The 13332-nt window shown below is 44.5% G+C and overlaps 1 protein-coding gene across 1 annotated transcript in view; it reads left to right on the plus strand.

Moving 5' to 3' along the window:
* Nucleotides 1-13332, plus strand: part of POLE (DNA polymerase epsilon, catalytic subunit) — a 76244-nt gene that overhangs the window by 27179 nt on the left and 35733 nt on the right. The window contains exons 17-25 of the mRNA XM_043979360.1: nt 146-274; nt 361-463; nt 577-723; nt 1122-1267; nt 2834-2982; nt 4568-4660; nt 7719-7863; nt 11329-11486; nt 12084-12279. Of these exons, the coding sequence (XP_043835295.1) occupies nt 146-274; nt 361-463; nt 577-723; nt 1122-1267; nt 2834-2982; nt 4568-4660; nt 7719-7863; nt 11329-11486; nt 12084-12279 (1266 nt within the window). The remainder of the gene's footprint in view (nt 1-145; nt 275-360; nt 464-576; nt 724-1121; nt 1268-2833; nt 2983-4567; nt 4661-7718; nt 7864-11328; nt 11487-12083; nt 12280-13332) is intronic.

The following is a 13332-nucleotide window of genomic DNA, read 5'->3' on the forward strand; positions in this document are numbered from 1 at the left end:
TTCATGTAAATGTTCTTTTGAGTTGTGTTAATTTGTTTAGCTAAGGAGCATGAGAGCATAACTTGTGCCTGAGTTTGGGTTTCTTAAATACAGCTGTCTTTCTGCTTCGGTTTCCAATTTCTATTTCTTTTTCCTTCTTCTGTAGGTGTGTGATGAAATTAAGAATAAACTGACCTCCCTTAAGGATGTGCCCAATCGAATTGAGTGTCCTCTCATATACCACCTGGATGTGGGTGCCATGTACCCCAACATTATCCTTACTAACAGGTTGCAGGTAAGGACGAGCTTCTCTTATCTGAACTGCTGGGAGTTTGTTTAGTCAAAGCTTTCATTCTGTCTGTGTCTCTTTTTATTCTCTAGCCTTCAGCCATGGTGAATGAAGCCACTTGTGCTGCCTGTGACTTTAACAAACCAGGTGCTAACTGTCAGCGAAAGATGACTTGGCAGTGGAGGGGAGAGTTCAGTAAGCACTAGTCATTGTTCTCTTCATTGGACAGACAGCTGCTCAGTTTAGAAACAGCTGCTTTGTAAAGGACTCCTGTCCTCTGACCTATTTTGCCTTCATCCTCTTGCTAGTGCCGGCCAGCCGCAGTGAGTATCATCGTATTCAGCAGCAGCTGGAGTCAGAGAAGTTCCCCCCATTGTTTCCAGACAAACCAGCCCGGGCGTTTCATGAGCTGTCCCGAGAAGAGCAGGCTAAATATGAGAAGAAACGACTGGCAGGTGAGTGATTTGGCAGTGACCCTCCAAACAGCAGGTTTCCTGCGTGGGAAACACTCTTAATATGTTACAAAGGCTTCTAATTAAACTACACTTGTCCAGGTGCATCCTCCCTCCTTTCTTCGATCACCCTGAGTGTGTGCATGTACAATTGATATTGCTGTAGGACTAGACTTTCTTTGTATGGCTGTGACATGTCCTATTTGTGCCCTGCTGTGGTCTCTCTCTAGTGTTATAATCTCAACAATCACCTTTCACCCCAGTCATTTCATCTTTTGGGAGAATCCTGTTCAGATTCTGCTGGGGTAGATGGTCCCTTCTCACCATAGGATTCTGTGGCCTGCCAAGGAGGCCTGAGACATCTGTCTCACTGATTGTCCTGTATTTTCATTGTGGTACAGATTACTGTCGGAAAGCTTACAAGAAGATCCACATCACTAAGGTGGAAGAGCGCCTCACCACCATCTGCCAGCGGGAAAACTCCTTCTACGTAGACACAGTCAGAGCTTTCCGAGACCGACGCTATGAGTTCAAAGGTCTACATAAGGTACAGAGGTCAGGGCCTGCCTGGAGGCCCTGGAGAGACACAATATTGGGAGAGGTCTTGGCTGAGTTCCATTTCTGAAATGGCTCTCCTCCTTACCCCTCTCCCCTTCTGTCCTGATAACTGGTTTGTCTCACTGATTGGGCTCCATCAGTTTTGATGGGCCCATCCTGGGCTACACACAGAAGGACAGTGACCTTCAGTTCCTTGGGCTCTGAGAAGTGAAGAACCAATCAATGGTATGATGTGAACCTGTCTCAGTAAGGGCTTCTTCCTGTGCAGGTCAAATGTTTTCGATCTCCTCTAGAGAGAGAGAGAGAGAATTTTATTCACATATCCTTTGTTTGCCTCAGTTTTCTCATCTGTAATCATGGAGATAATAATAGAATCTACCTCCCAGGGTTGTTGTGAAGATAAATAGGATATGTGTAAAGCACTTAGCACCATTCCTGGCAGCACATCATGGACACTGCCTATGTTAGCTATTTTCATCATCACCACCCCCACCATTATTATTATTATCCTGAGGTGCTGATGCAGAGCTCTTAGAGTTGAGTGCTTCTCCTTTTTATGTGTTTAACATAATCGGTTAGCAAATCGGATCTATGGTAGTCCCCAGGAACACCTAATTTAACTAGGATGCTCCAGGAGTACCGTGTTCACTTCATTAAGCAGATTTTCTAAAGCAGAGCCCTTCAGACAGTAAAACTATGTTAATTGTAAGCATTTTTGATAAAAATCTCTCTAAAATGTGTTGTTTTCTTCCTCCATTTAAGGCAAAGAAGTAGACAGTATGTTTCTGAAAGACTGAAGGGCTCAGCACAGTGGTAGGGGCAGAGCTAAAAGGCAGACAGACACCAAAGTCCATTACCGCAAAGGAACATGTGGAGGTTGAACAGGGCGTCACCTTTTCTTGATGATTTCATGGTGTCTTTATGCACATCCAGGATTTGACTCTGTAGTAAGGGATTTGGTATCTGCCTTTTTAGCAACAGCCCCCTCATTTATTTCTGGTTTGCTTTTTTTGTTTGTTTGTTTTTTGGTGGGGCAATGAGGGTTAAGTGACTTGCCCAAGGTCACACAGCTAGTAAGTGTCAAGTGTCTGAGGCCAGATTTGAACTCAGGTCCTCCTGAATCCAGGGCCGGTGCTTTATCCACTGCGCCACCTAGCTGCCCCTTGTTTGCTTTTAATTAGAATTGAACTAGGAAACCAGATGTACGAGGTATAATAATACCTTTATTTTAGAAAAAAGCCTTCAGGAAGTCTCTGAGTAACAGCCAGGCTCCCAGGACATGGAGGGACTTTCAGGCTGAAGCTTTAGGACCATTATAGGTATAGAACTTTTCCCATCAATTACCAGGTTTGGGACTCTACCAAAGTCTGGCTTCTGGACAAATGCGGTATAACTACTACTGTAGGGGATTACTTAATTTGACAAGACATGGAAATGAGAATGAAGCATTTTCCTTTTATTTTCCACTTTTCAGTGACTGTCTTGTGGCTTATGGATTGATTGATCTCAAAGGGAAAGGCTTTTTAGAGGTGACTTTTGTCTGTGCTTGACTCAGGTGTGGAAGAAGAAGCTGTCGGCTGCCATGGAGATGGGAGATGCTGCTGAAGTCAAGCGATGTAAGAACATGGAGATCTTGTACGATTCCTTGCAGCTGGCTCACAAGTGTATCCTCAACTCTTTCTATGGCTATGTGATGCGCAAAGGGTATGTAGGTACAGCTGACAGAGTTCCCTGTCCCCTTGTCCTTGGGCTCCATGTCTCATAGCTGATAACCTCATGACATCTGTGAACTACATGTGCAGAGGGAACTCAGAGCAAAGAGGGATGACGTCTGGCTTGGAGAAAGGAAGGAAGGCTTCCTGGAGAAGGTGGAACTGGAGTGGAACCTGGATTCCCAGAGGCAGAAATGGGGAGGAGAACATTCCAGAATGAGCCAGTTGTGTCAAGGAAAAGCTCAGAACTCTGGGAGATGGCAGGTAGTCTAGTTTGGCTGGAACTTGGGAGGGTTTGGGGAGCCAGCAGGATTTCTGCACCAGGGGAGACAGGATACTAAGAGTAACAACCTACATGGAGCACTTCAAGGTCTGTGTGCATGACATGTATCACCTTGTTGGAGCCTCCCAGCAGCCTCGAGAGGCAGGTATCACAGGCTCATAATTTAGCATTCTAAAGGGCCTGAGAGCAGCTATTCCAGCTCCCTCATTTAACAGACAAGGAAAGTGGGCCCTGGAGAGGTTGTAAGCTGCCCCGATGAAGTAGTAAGTGACAGAGCTGGGATTAGAACTTGAGTGTAGTGACAGTGCCACCACACTGCCTTCTGTGATTACAGCTATTCCTTAGTAAGAACGATTTGGGAGGGGTGGCTAGGAAGGCTTATCATTAAGGAGGATTGTTGGAGAAAGGGAAACTATTGATTGTAATCATTGAAGGATGAGGTCATAAATGACAACTGAGACCCACCACCCTCAACCAGAGTGGTTGCAAATACAGTTAGAGGGTTTATTAAGTGATTCTGTGACAGATAATGTGCCATGTACTAGGGCTGCAAATACAGGAGGCAGACAGTGCCTCTCCGTAGGGAGCCTGCATCCTGATGGGGAAGGCAGTACACAAACGGAGGCCCAGGGCTGGGGGGGAGCAGTGTAGCCGCAGAAGAGAAGGAGGATTCTGGAGGAAGTCCAGGAGGGAGTGAGGTGAAGCATGGCCGGGGTCATTCCTAAAACGGTGGTCCTGGAGGGGTCACTAGGATGGAAAAAGGGCCCTGGGAAGGAGGAATGTCATACATGGAATGGTTGCTGGGGATACTGTGTATCTGGAACCTACAGGGCTTGGCAAGTGATTGGATTAAGGAGAGAGATGACGCAGGTTTTGAGTGTGGGTGACTGGCAGGATGATGGGGTCATCCACAGAGATAGGGAGGCAGGAAGGTGATGATAGTTTGGCACCTAGAGACAACCACAGGAGAGCAAGAAGGAAAGGCTCTCTTTTCTGGTGGCACCTCTATCCACAGAGACCTCAAAGAACCATCTACTTTCCCTGAAGTTGTACCCCTGGATTCTCCTCCTACCACGTGAGGCAGTCGTGAACCTCAAGGGAGAGGAGTGGTGGTTATTGCCTAGGATCAGAGTCTTGCCTTTTCTGCCCATTGCTGGAAGATTGTTGTCTGGTTTCCCCTCCCAGATTCTTTTTCACTCTTTTGACTGCCCTTGGGGTCACAGCTCCAGCAAATGTAGCCCTCCTGCCTAGTGACCTTCGTACCTCATATAGCTGTTGGGTTGTCCACTTTCAGGGCTCGATGGTATTCCATGGAGATGGCAGGAATTGTCTGCTTCACAGGAGCCAATATCATCACACAGGCCCGGGAGCTGATTGAGCAGATTGGGTGAGTGTCAAAGGCAGATTCCATGGATCAGCCCCTGGGGAACATGAGGAAATATTTGGAGGGACTGGGAAGGTGGACAAGTGGAAGGCCTGAGGAGGACAGATTGAATGGGGAGCTAATGGATGCTCTCACACTATAAGGTTCATTATAAAGGTTCATAGAATTTTCCTGAGGGTCATACGAGTCTTAGGGTCAAGGGGGCCCTGAAGAGTAATGAATGGTCACCTCCCAAACCTGATGCAAATCTCTCATATGGGATCCTCAAGCAGCATTCAGTTCAGGTACCTCCCATGGGCTCTTGTGCCTCCTGTCTAAGGAAGCCCTTCATGTACAGCTCAGATCTCATAACATCTGCCCACTGGTCTTGGTTTGGTCCTCTGGACACCTGTCAGAGTGACAAATATACCAAAAAAGGAAAATATTGGATGTTGGAGGAGATGTGGGAAAACTGGGATGCTAATTCACTGTTGGAGTTGTGAAAAGATCCAACCATTCTGCAGAGCAATTTGGAACTATACCCAAAGGGCTATAGAGCTGTACATATTTGATTCAGCAATACCACTGCTAGGTTTATATCCCCAAAACATTCCCAAATATACAAAAATATTTATAGCAGCTCTTTTTGGGGTGGCTAAGAATTGGAAATCAAAGGAATGCCCATCAATTGGTGAATGACTAAACAACTGTAGTATATGACAGTGATGGAACATTATTGTGCTATGAGAAATGACAAGCAGGATGATTTTAGAAAGGCCTCAAAAGACTTGTATGAACTGATGTATGATGAAGTAAGTAGAATCAAGAGAACATTTTTACAATGACAGCAATATGGTTTGATGAAGGACTTGACTATTCTTAGCAATACAATGATCTAAGACAATCCCAAAGGACTAATGATAAAGCATACTATCCATCGACAAAGAAAGAACTGATACTGATGGAACAGAATGAAGCATGCTATTTTTCACTTTCTTTCATTTTTTTCTTATATTCAAATTTTCTTATGCAAAATGACTAATATGGTAACGTTTTACATAATTGCACATGTATAACCCACATCTGATTGCTTAGGGCCTAGGGAAAGGAAGGAGGGATAAAATTTGGTATTCAAAACTATAGATAAAAATATTTATTATTAAACAAAAAACAGAAAGAAAGAGAAGTGAGGAGGGAGTGTATTTCAGGTCTCTTCGGGGACAGCCAATGCAAAGCTCAGTTTGACTATTTTGCAGAGTGACAGAGAGGGGAATAATGTCCATGGAGGCTGGAAAGGTGGATTGATTGCAGCTAGGTATGTGGGGCTTTACAGGCTAAACACAGGGGCTTACATTTGATCCGAGGTAATAGGGGTTGTTGAATGGGGGTCACGTGGTCAGCTCTGCATTTATGGGTAATTACTCTGGCAGTCCTGTGGAGGATGAAGAGATGTGGTGAGAGAGCTGAAGTGGGGAGAGCAATGGCAATCATGTGGGGAGCTGTTGTATAAGATTTGTAGCTGATTGGCTCTATGGGTGATGAAGAACAAAGAAGCCAGGATGACTCCAAGATTGCAGATGACAGGCACCAGACAGATGGAGGTACCTTTGACAGAAAGGGGACAGTTGAGAAAGGAGAAGAGTTTATGGGGAAGGAAAACAAATTCTGTTTTAAACATGTTGAGTTTAAGATGTCTCTGAGACGGGGGCAGCTAGATGGCACAGTGGATAGAGCACCGGCCCTGGAGTCAGGAGTACCTGAGTTCAAATCCGGCCTCAGACACTTAACACTTACTAGCTGTGTGACCCTGGGCAAGTCACTTAACCCCAACTGCCTCACAAAAAAAAAAAGATGTCTCTGAGACATCCAGGGTGAAATGCCCAACAGGCATGTGATAATCCCAAACAGAAGCTCTGGGAAGTAATTGGGGCTGGAGATTTAGGTCTGGGAGTCATCTGCATAGAGATGCCAGCTACACCCATGGGAATCAATGAGGTTACTAAGCTAGGAAGTCTAGAGGAAGAAAAGAGGACCCAGTAGAGAACTTTGGGAACACTCATAGTTGAGAGCTGTGATGTCAGTGAGGAGCTACCAGAGGAATCTGACAGGGACTGATCAGACACTTAAGAGGTGAACCAGGAGAGAGTAATGTCATGAAAACCCAGAGAGGAGACAATATCGAGGAGACAGAGGGAAGGAGGGAATGGAATAAGCCTTTATTAGGTGTCTACTCTGTAACTGGCAGTGTGCTAAGCCCTTTACAAATATTACCTCATCAGCAAGGAGTTGTAGGTAGCAAATATAGACAAATTTTTCAAGTTTAGGAAAGGAAGAGAACCATAGAGTTTGAGAGGTGGTAGGGCTGGGGCACATTACTGATTCATGCCGTCCAACTGCAGCTGGGTCTTCAGGGAAGCAAGGCAGCCCTTTTATTCTTTCCTAAGTGGTTCCATGTTTCACCACACACAGCGGCTATTCCAACCTTTCTCTCCTCTTCAAGTCCCCCGTGCTTTCTCCCCACCTGAGGACCTTGGTCATTCCCTGTGAGCTCCCTCTTTGCCCATTCTCTTCACTTCACAATCTTTTGATACCTTGTCAGATATTTATAGTGGGTGGAGGTTGGACTATAAGGCCCCTGCCAACTCAGTGATTCTAAGATACGCATAAAGGTAGAGTGGAATATTGGTGCTCATTGTAAGATCTGCAGGGATGTGACTGTATAGAAACAGGGGTTACTACAACACAGGAAGCAGAAGGCAGACATATACCATCCATCCTTACAAAGTCTCACTGATTCCTTTTTTTTTTTTTGGTGAGGCTATTGGGGTTAAGTGACTTGCCCAGGGTCACACAGCTAGTAAGTGTTAAGTGTCTGAGGCCGGATTTGAACTCAGGACCTTCTGAATCCAGGGCCGGTGCTTTATCCACTGCTCCACCTAGCTGCCCCTCACTGATTCCTTTTTGACCAGGCATTGATGCTGATCATGTGTTCTAGGTCTAAGTACATGACAGCCCTCATCAGGGTGGCCTATAGTCCACCTCAGCATTGTATATGTGTCTTTGCTTCGCCGTTCCTTTACAGGAGACCTTTAGAGCTTGACACAGATGGGATTTGGTGTGTCCTGCCTAACAGTTTCCCAGAAAATTTTGTCATCAAGTCAACTAATGCAAAGAAGCCCAAGGTGACTATCTCCTACCCTGGAGCTATGTTAAACATCATGGTGAAGGTGAGTCAGGGTGGAATCTTAGCAGGATTGCTTTTTCTAATGACCAAGAGGATGAGCTGGATCATCTGCCCATTCAACTATACAGAATATGCACACATGATACATACATCATATATACATACATGTGTGTTTCACACATGTGAAAAATGCATGCAGATTGTCATTCTTTTGGGGGGGGTGCTATGGGGGTTAAGTGACTTGCCTAGGGTCACACAGCTAGTACGTGTCAAGTGTCTGAGGCCAGATTTGAACTCAGGTCCTCCTGAATCCAGGGCCAGTGCTCTATCCACTGCGCCACCTAGCTGCCCCTTAGATTGTCATTCAAACAGATTGTGCTTTCTTTTTTCACCTTCTGACACTACACAGTCCCATTTGTTTTTGTGTGTTTTTGTGGGTCTTTTTGGTGGGGCAGTTGGGGTTAAGTGACTTGCCCAGGGTCACACAGCTAGTAAGTGTTAAGTGTCTGAGGCCGGATTTGAACTCAGGACCTCCTGAATCCAGGGCCAGTGCTCCATCCACTGCACCACCTAGCTGCCCCTATACAATCCCATTTGTAAAGCCAGCCTGTACACTGACCATTCTTGTGCAAGATTATCAGTGGTGAATCTGAAGTGGGGAAGAAAAGTGAGAAAAGGAAGCAGTGACTAACAGCAGATAATTGTGCTTGACTGACTTTTTGTTAGGTGAGACAAGTGAGATGATCCTGGACTAGTAGTAATGGATCTGATTATTAAAAACAGCAAGATTGACCTGGATAACTGGGGAAAAGATGTGGTTAGTGGAGAAGAAGAAATAAGTTTATTGGGAAGTACACTTAAGCAATAGGGAATGAAAGAAATCACTTGGCTAAACTGTTAGCTAAGAATACATTTAAGTTTAGGTGGACCCCATGGGTTTGTGAGGGTGAGGATTCCCTTCACTCCTGACGATTGTGACCCATCCATTCCTTCTTATGAATAGCCGATATTTACATAAGGCTTCAAGATTAGCCAAGTGCTTTACACACATCATCTCCTTTGATCCTTGTGACAATGCCATGAAGTAGATATTACAACTCTTAGCTCCATTGTACTGATGAGGAAACTGCTTCAGAGAACTTGAATTGTCATAGTAGTCCGTTTCAGGTGACACAAGTTCTACCCAGGAGACCCTTATAACAAAGATTTTTAAAACCATTTGGGAAAACCAACCATTATTTAGCCACATCTGACAGTGTATGCAGCATTCCATACCCATAGTCTCCCATCTTCCTTTTTTCTCTGAGGAGGTAGATTTTCTTTTCCCTGGGGCTTAGCTTGATTATTACAATTAAATGTATCTATCAGAGATTACCTAAATGCAGACCATTTCTTTGTTTTTCCATGTTAATTTTATTGAAATTTTATTTTCTATTTGGCACACAGAAAATACTTTAAGACATTTATACTTCTGCTCACTTCACTCAGCATCAGTCCACTTAAGTCTTTCCAGGTTTTTCCAAAATCTGCCTGCTTATCGTTTCTTACAGCACAATAGTATTCTATTACATTTATATACCATAAGTTGTTTAGCCATTTCCAATTGATGGGCATCCCTTCAATTTCCAATTCTTTGCCACCACAAAAAGAGCAGCTGTAAATATTTTTGTACATGTGGGTCCTTTCCCCTTTTTTATGCTCTTTTTGTGATATAGACCTAATAGTGGTATTGCTGGATCAAAGAGTATGCAGTTTTATAGCCCTTTGTAATTATTGGAATGACGCCACCTACTGGAGACTTGCTGTGGAAAGCTCCACCATGAGGAAAATGCCTCAGAGGCATTGTGGCTTTTCCTTGGCATCAGGAAATGACGTTTGCTCATGGGTGCTGTCTATCAAGGCTACCAGCCAATCAACTTGAGGAGCCTCCTATGGTCTGGGAGGAGACAGGAAGGAGGAAAGGGAGCCTGCGCAGAGAGCGCTGGCTTTTTTGGGCTTCCTGACTTGATGGTGGTGGCGGCAGAGGACTTCACAGGAAATTTGAGGAAAGATAGGAATGCCAGGCTGTTAGAATTCTGTTCTCAATCTTTTTTCTTTCTATTTTCCAATAAACCCTTAAAAACCTAAACTCGTTTTATCAGTGATTTTTAGTCCGTTTCCCCCAAACTGGGGGAACAGATTAGAATCCACATTTAGAATCTTAAATTACACACCTTCGGGCATAGTTACAAATTGCTCTCCAGAATGGTTGGATCAGTTCACAACTCCACCAATAATGCATTAGTGTTTCAATGAAAAATAGACTCTTTATTGAGTTATTGAAGCCCAGAAGGCATCAGCATTATTACTGAGTGGTATAACAGAAAGCAGGAGACATGGAGTTAGAAGATGCTTAAGGTAGAAGATGCAAGATGAGAGAAAGAAAAATAAAATTGGAAATCATTTGCTCTTAGTATTTAGTTCCTCTCAGAGAAGTCAAAGCTGTTTTGTGGCTCAAGTTCATTTGACATGATTCCACATCAATCTAACATTTCTCTTTTCTGACACATTTGACAACTTAATAATAAACAGTCATGATATCCAGCAGTAAAAGGGGGAAGCAGAAACAGTTTCAAAAATCTTTTCACTGTAGGTCAGTGGAATGATTTTTGAATTTTTGCTTCAGGGAGAAAGAAGGTGTAGTGGGTAGAGTAACGGATTGAGATATATGAAGAGGGATGACATTAAAGATAGAAGATTTGTGATAGTCCCTGTAAGGAGTCTGACTGGGAGTAAGTCAGGGAATAATGGAGGATCATCATGCAGTGATGAGAGCCAAGTTGAGATTAAATAACAAATTTATAGTGGACCAAGTCAACATGGTCATGACTTCCTCCAGTGGCTCTCAGTGGCACAGTCATGAGAGTGGCAGAAGAAAGACCGTAGAAGTAACACAGAGAGTGGCGTTAGCTTGAGGCCAGAGGACAAGGGCTTGAGAGATTCAAGGGCAGAGTAGAACTGCAGATAGCTGGATTGTGATCTGGATGCCCAGATCTTTGAGAAAGAAAAGAGAGTGACTAACATGAAAATTTTTTGCATGACTACACATATATAACTTAGATTGAATTGCTTGTATTCTTTTTTTTGTTTTTGTTTTTGTTTTTTTTTAGTGAGGCAGTTGGGGTTAAGTGACTTGCCCAGGGTCACACAGCTAGTAAGTGTTAAGCACCTGAGGCCAGATTTGAACCCAGGCACTCCTGACTCCAGGGCCAGTGCTCTATCCACTGTGCCACCTAGCTGCCCCGAATTGCTTGTGTTCTTAAGGGGATGGGGTGGAGAGGGAGGGAGGAAGAGAATTTGGAGCACAAAGTTTCAAAAATGGATGCTAAAAATTATTTTTACATGTAATTGGGGATAAGTGCGGCCTTCGAAGGATTTTATTATTCCCTTTCCACTTGGGCAATACCTAGAGCTCTGGGGATCTCAGCTCTGTAGAATGGAAGAGAGATTTTTGTTTGTTGGTCCACAGGAAGGCTTCACTAATGATCAATATCAAGAGCTCACTGAGCCCACTTCCCTCACTTACATCACCCGCTCAGAAAACAGCATCTTCTTTGAAGTGGATGGTCCGTACCTCGCTATGATTCTTCCAGCTTCCAAGGAGGAGGGGAAGAAACTGAAGAAAAGGTAGGATTCCGTCTCTGCAGTTGGGGTTCGCATATATGGACTGGCTTAAAGTTGAGGAGCCAGTACTTCCATCAGCCAACAGGACAGAGTAGGAAATTCTACCAGTTCCTAAAGCAATGGAATCGATGGCCAAAGACTTTGAATGTGAAGAATAATTTCTTGGAGGGGCTTTTGCTACTGGTTTTGAGGTTCCTTTCTGTTGCTAACTCCGTTAGTTAAGTTTTGAGAGCTGCCATTTCCAAAATATCCATTGCCCTTCAGCCAACTCAGTAAGGAGCCTCTTTGAGCTTAATGGAGCTGGTCCTCAGACAGTAGCCAACACCAGGCCTTTCTAGCTTGATAGGACCTGTGAGAGCTTATAGAGCCTTTGAGAACCCAGGGTTTTTTCCTTGCCAGAATGAGACATCCAGAATAGGACTTCTGTGGAGGATGGTTATGGGACTATCTGTACATCTGCAACATGGTCCTATGGGAACAAAAATGCTATTGGTTCAAGAAGAGTAGGCAGGCCAGGGAGGGGCACGGTAACCCACCTGTAAAAAAAAAGAGAAGGCTAAAGTTCATGTCCACCAACTGATTCCCCACAATTTGTTGCAGATATGCTGTGTTCAATGAAGATGGCTCCCTGGCTGAGCTAAAGGGCTTTGAGGTCAAAAGGCGTGGAGAGCTACAGCTGATTAAAATCTTCCAGTCGTCAGTGTTTGAAGCGTTCCTCAAGGGCAGTACCTTGGAGGAGGTATATGCATCTGTTGCCAAAGTAGCGGACTATTGGTTAGATGTGCTCTATAGCAGGGTGAGTACTGTTTCCAGGTATGCACTATGTTTACATGTGGTAGTAAGTACACTTTTTTGGGGGGGGGGTGTGGGGCAATGAGGGTTAAGTGACTTGCCCAAGGTCACACAGCTAGTAAGTATCAAATGTCTGAGGTCAGATTTGAACTCAGGTTCTCCTGAATCCAGGGCCAGTGCTTTATCCACTGCGCCACCTAGCTGCCCCAGCTTTTATAGCACTCTGTGCATAGATGGTGAACATGTTTTATGTACATTGTCTTAGTGGGTGAGGATGGCTGTCTTCCCATATTTGAAGGGCAGTAGACTCCCACAGGGACAGAACTAGGAACATTGTTACAGAGAAGGTTCAAGTTGTAAACACAATCTTCCTGATATGGAACTATCCGACAGTGAGACCGGTTGCTGTAAGGGGTGGCGGGTCCTCCTTGCTGCACATCTTCACCCAAAGGCTTCATGACTACTTAACTGAGATGTTGTAGAGAGGCTTTTTGGAGAGGTATGAGTTGGATTTGTTGGCATCCTCAGAGGTCTTCTTTGCAGCCCTGGAATTCTACAATGTCCAGCCAGACGGGCCCATCCTGCTGTTTCTTTCTTTTTTTTTTTGCAGGGCAATGAGGGTTAAGTGACTTGCCCAGGGTCACACAGCTTGTTAAGTGTCAAGTGTCTGAGGCCAGATTTGAACTCAGGGAGTCCTGAATCCAGGGCCGGTGCTTTATCCACTGCACCACCTAGCTGCCCCTGCTGTTTCTTACATGTAACATTCTAGTCCTCCATGCCTGAAATGCACTGCTTCCTCACCTCTGCTCCTTAGAATCCCTAATTTCTTTCTTTTGAAAAACAATTTATACAGGGGCAGCTAGGTGGCGCAGTGGATAAAGCACTGGCCCTGGATCCAGGAGGACCTGAGTTCAAATCCAGCCTCAGACACTTGACACTTACTAGCCGTGTGACCCTGGGCAAGTTACTTAATCCCCATTGCCCTGCAAAACAAAAACCAAAAAACAACAAAAAACCCCTAATCTATTCAACATTCTTCCAGAGTATTTACCCACAC

Source organism: Dromiciops gliroides, chromosome 1 (assembly GCF_019393635.1).
Source record: "Dromiciops gliroides isolate mDroGli1 chromosome 1, mDroGli1.pri, whole genome shotgun sequence".
NCBI lineage: Eukaryota > Metazoa > Chordata > Mammalia > Microbiotheria > Microbiotheriidae > Dromiciops > Dromiciops gliroides.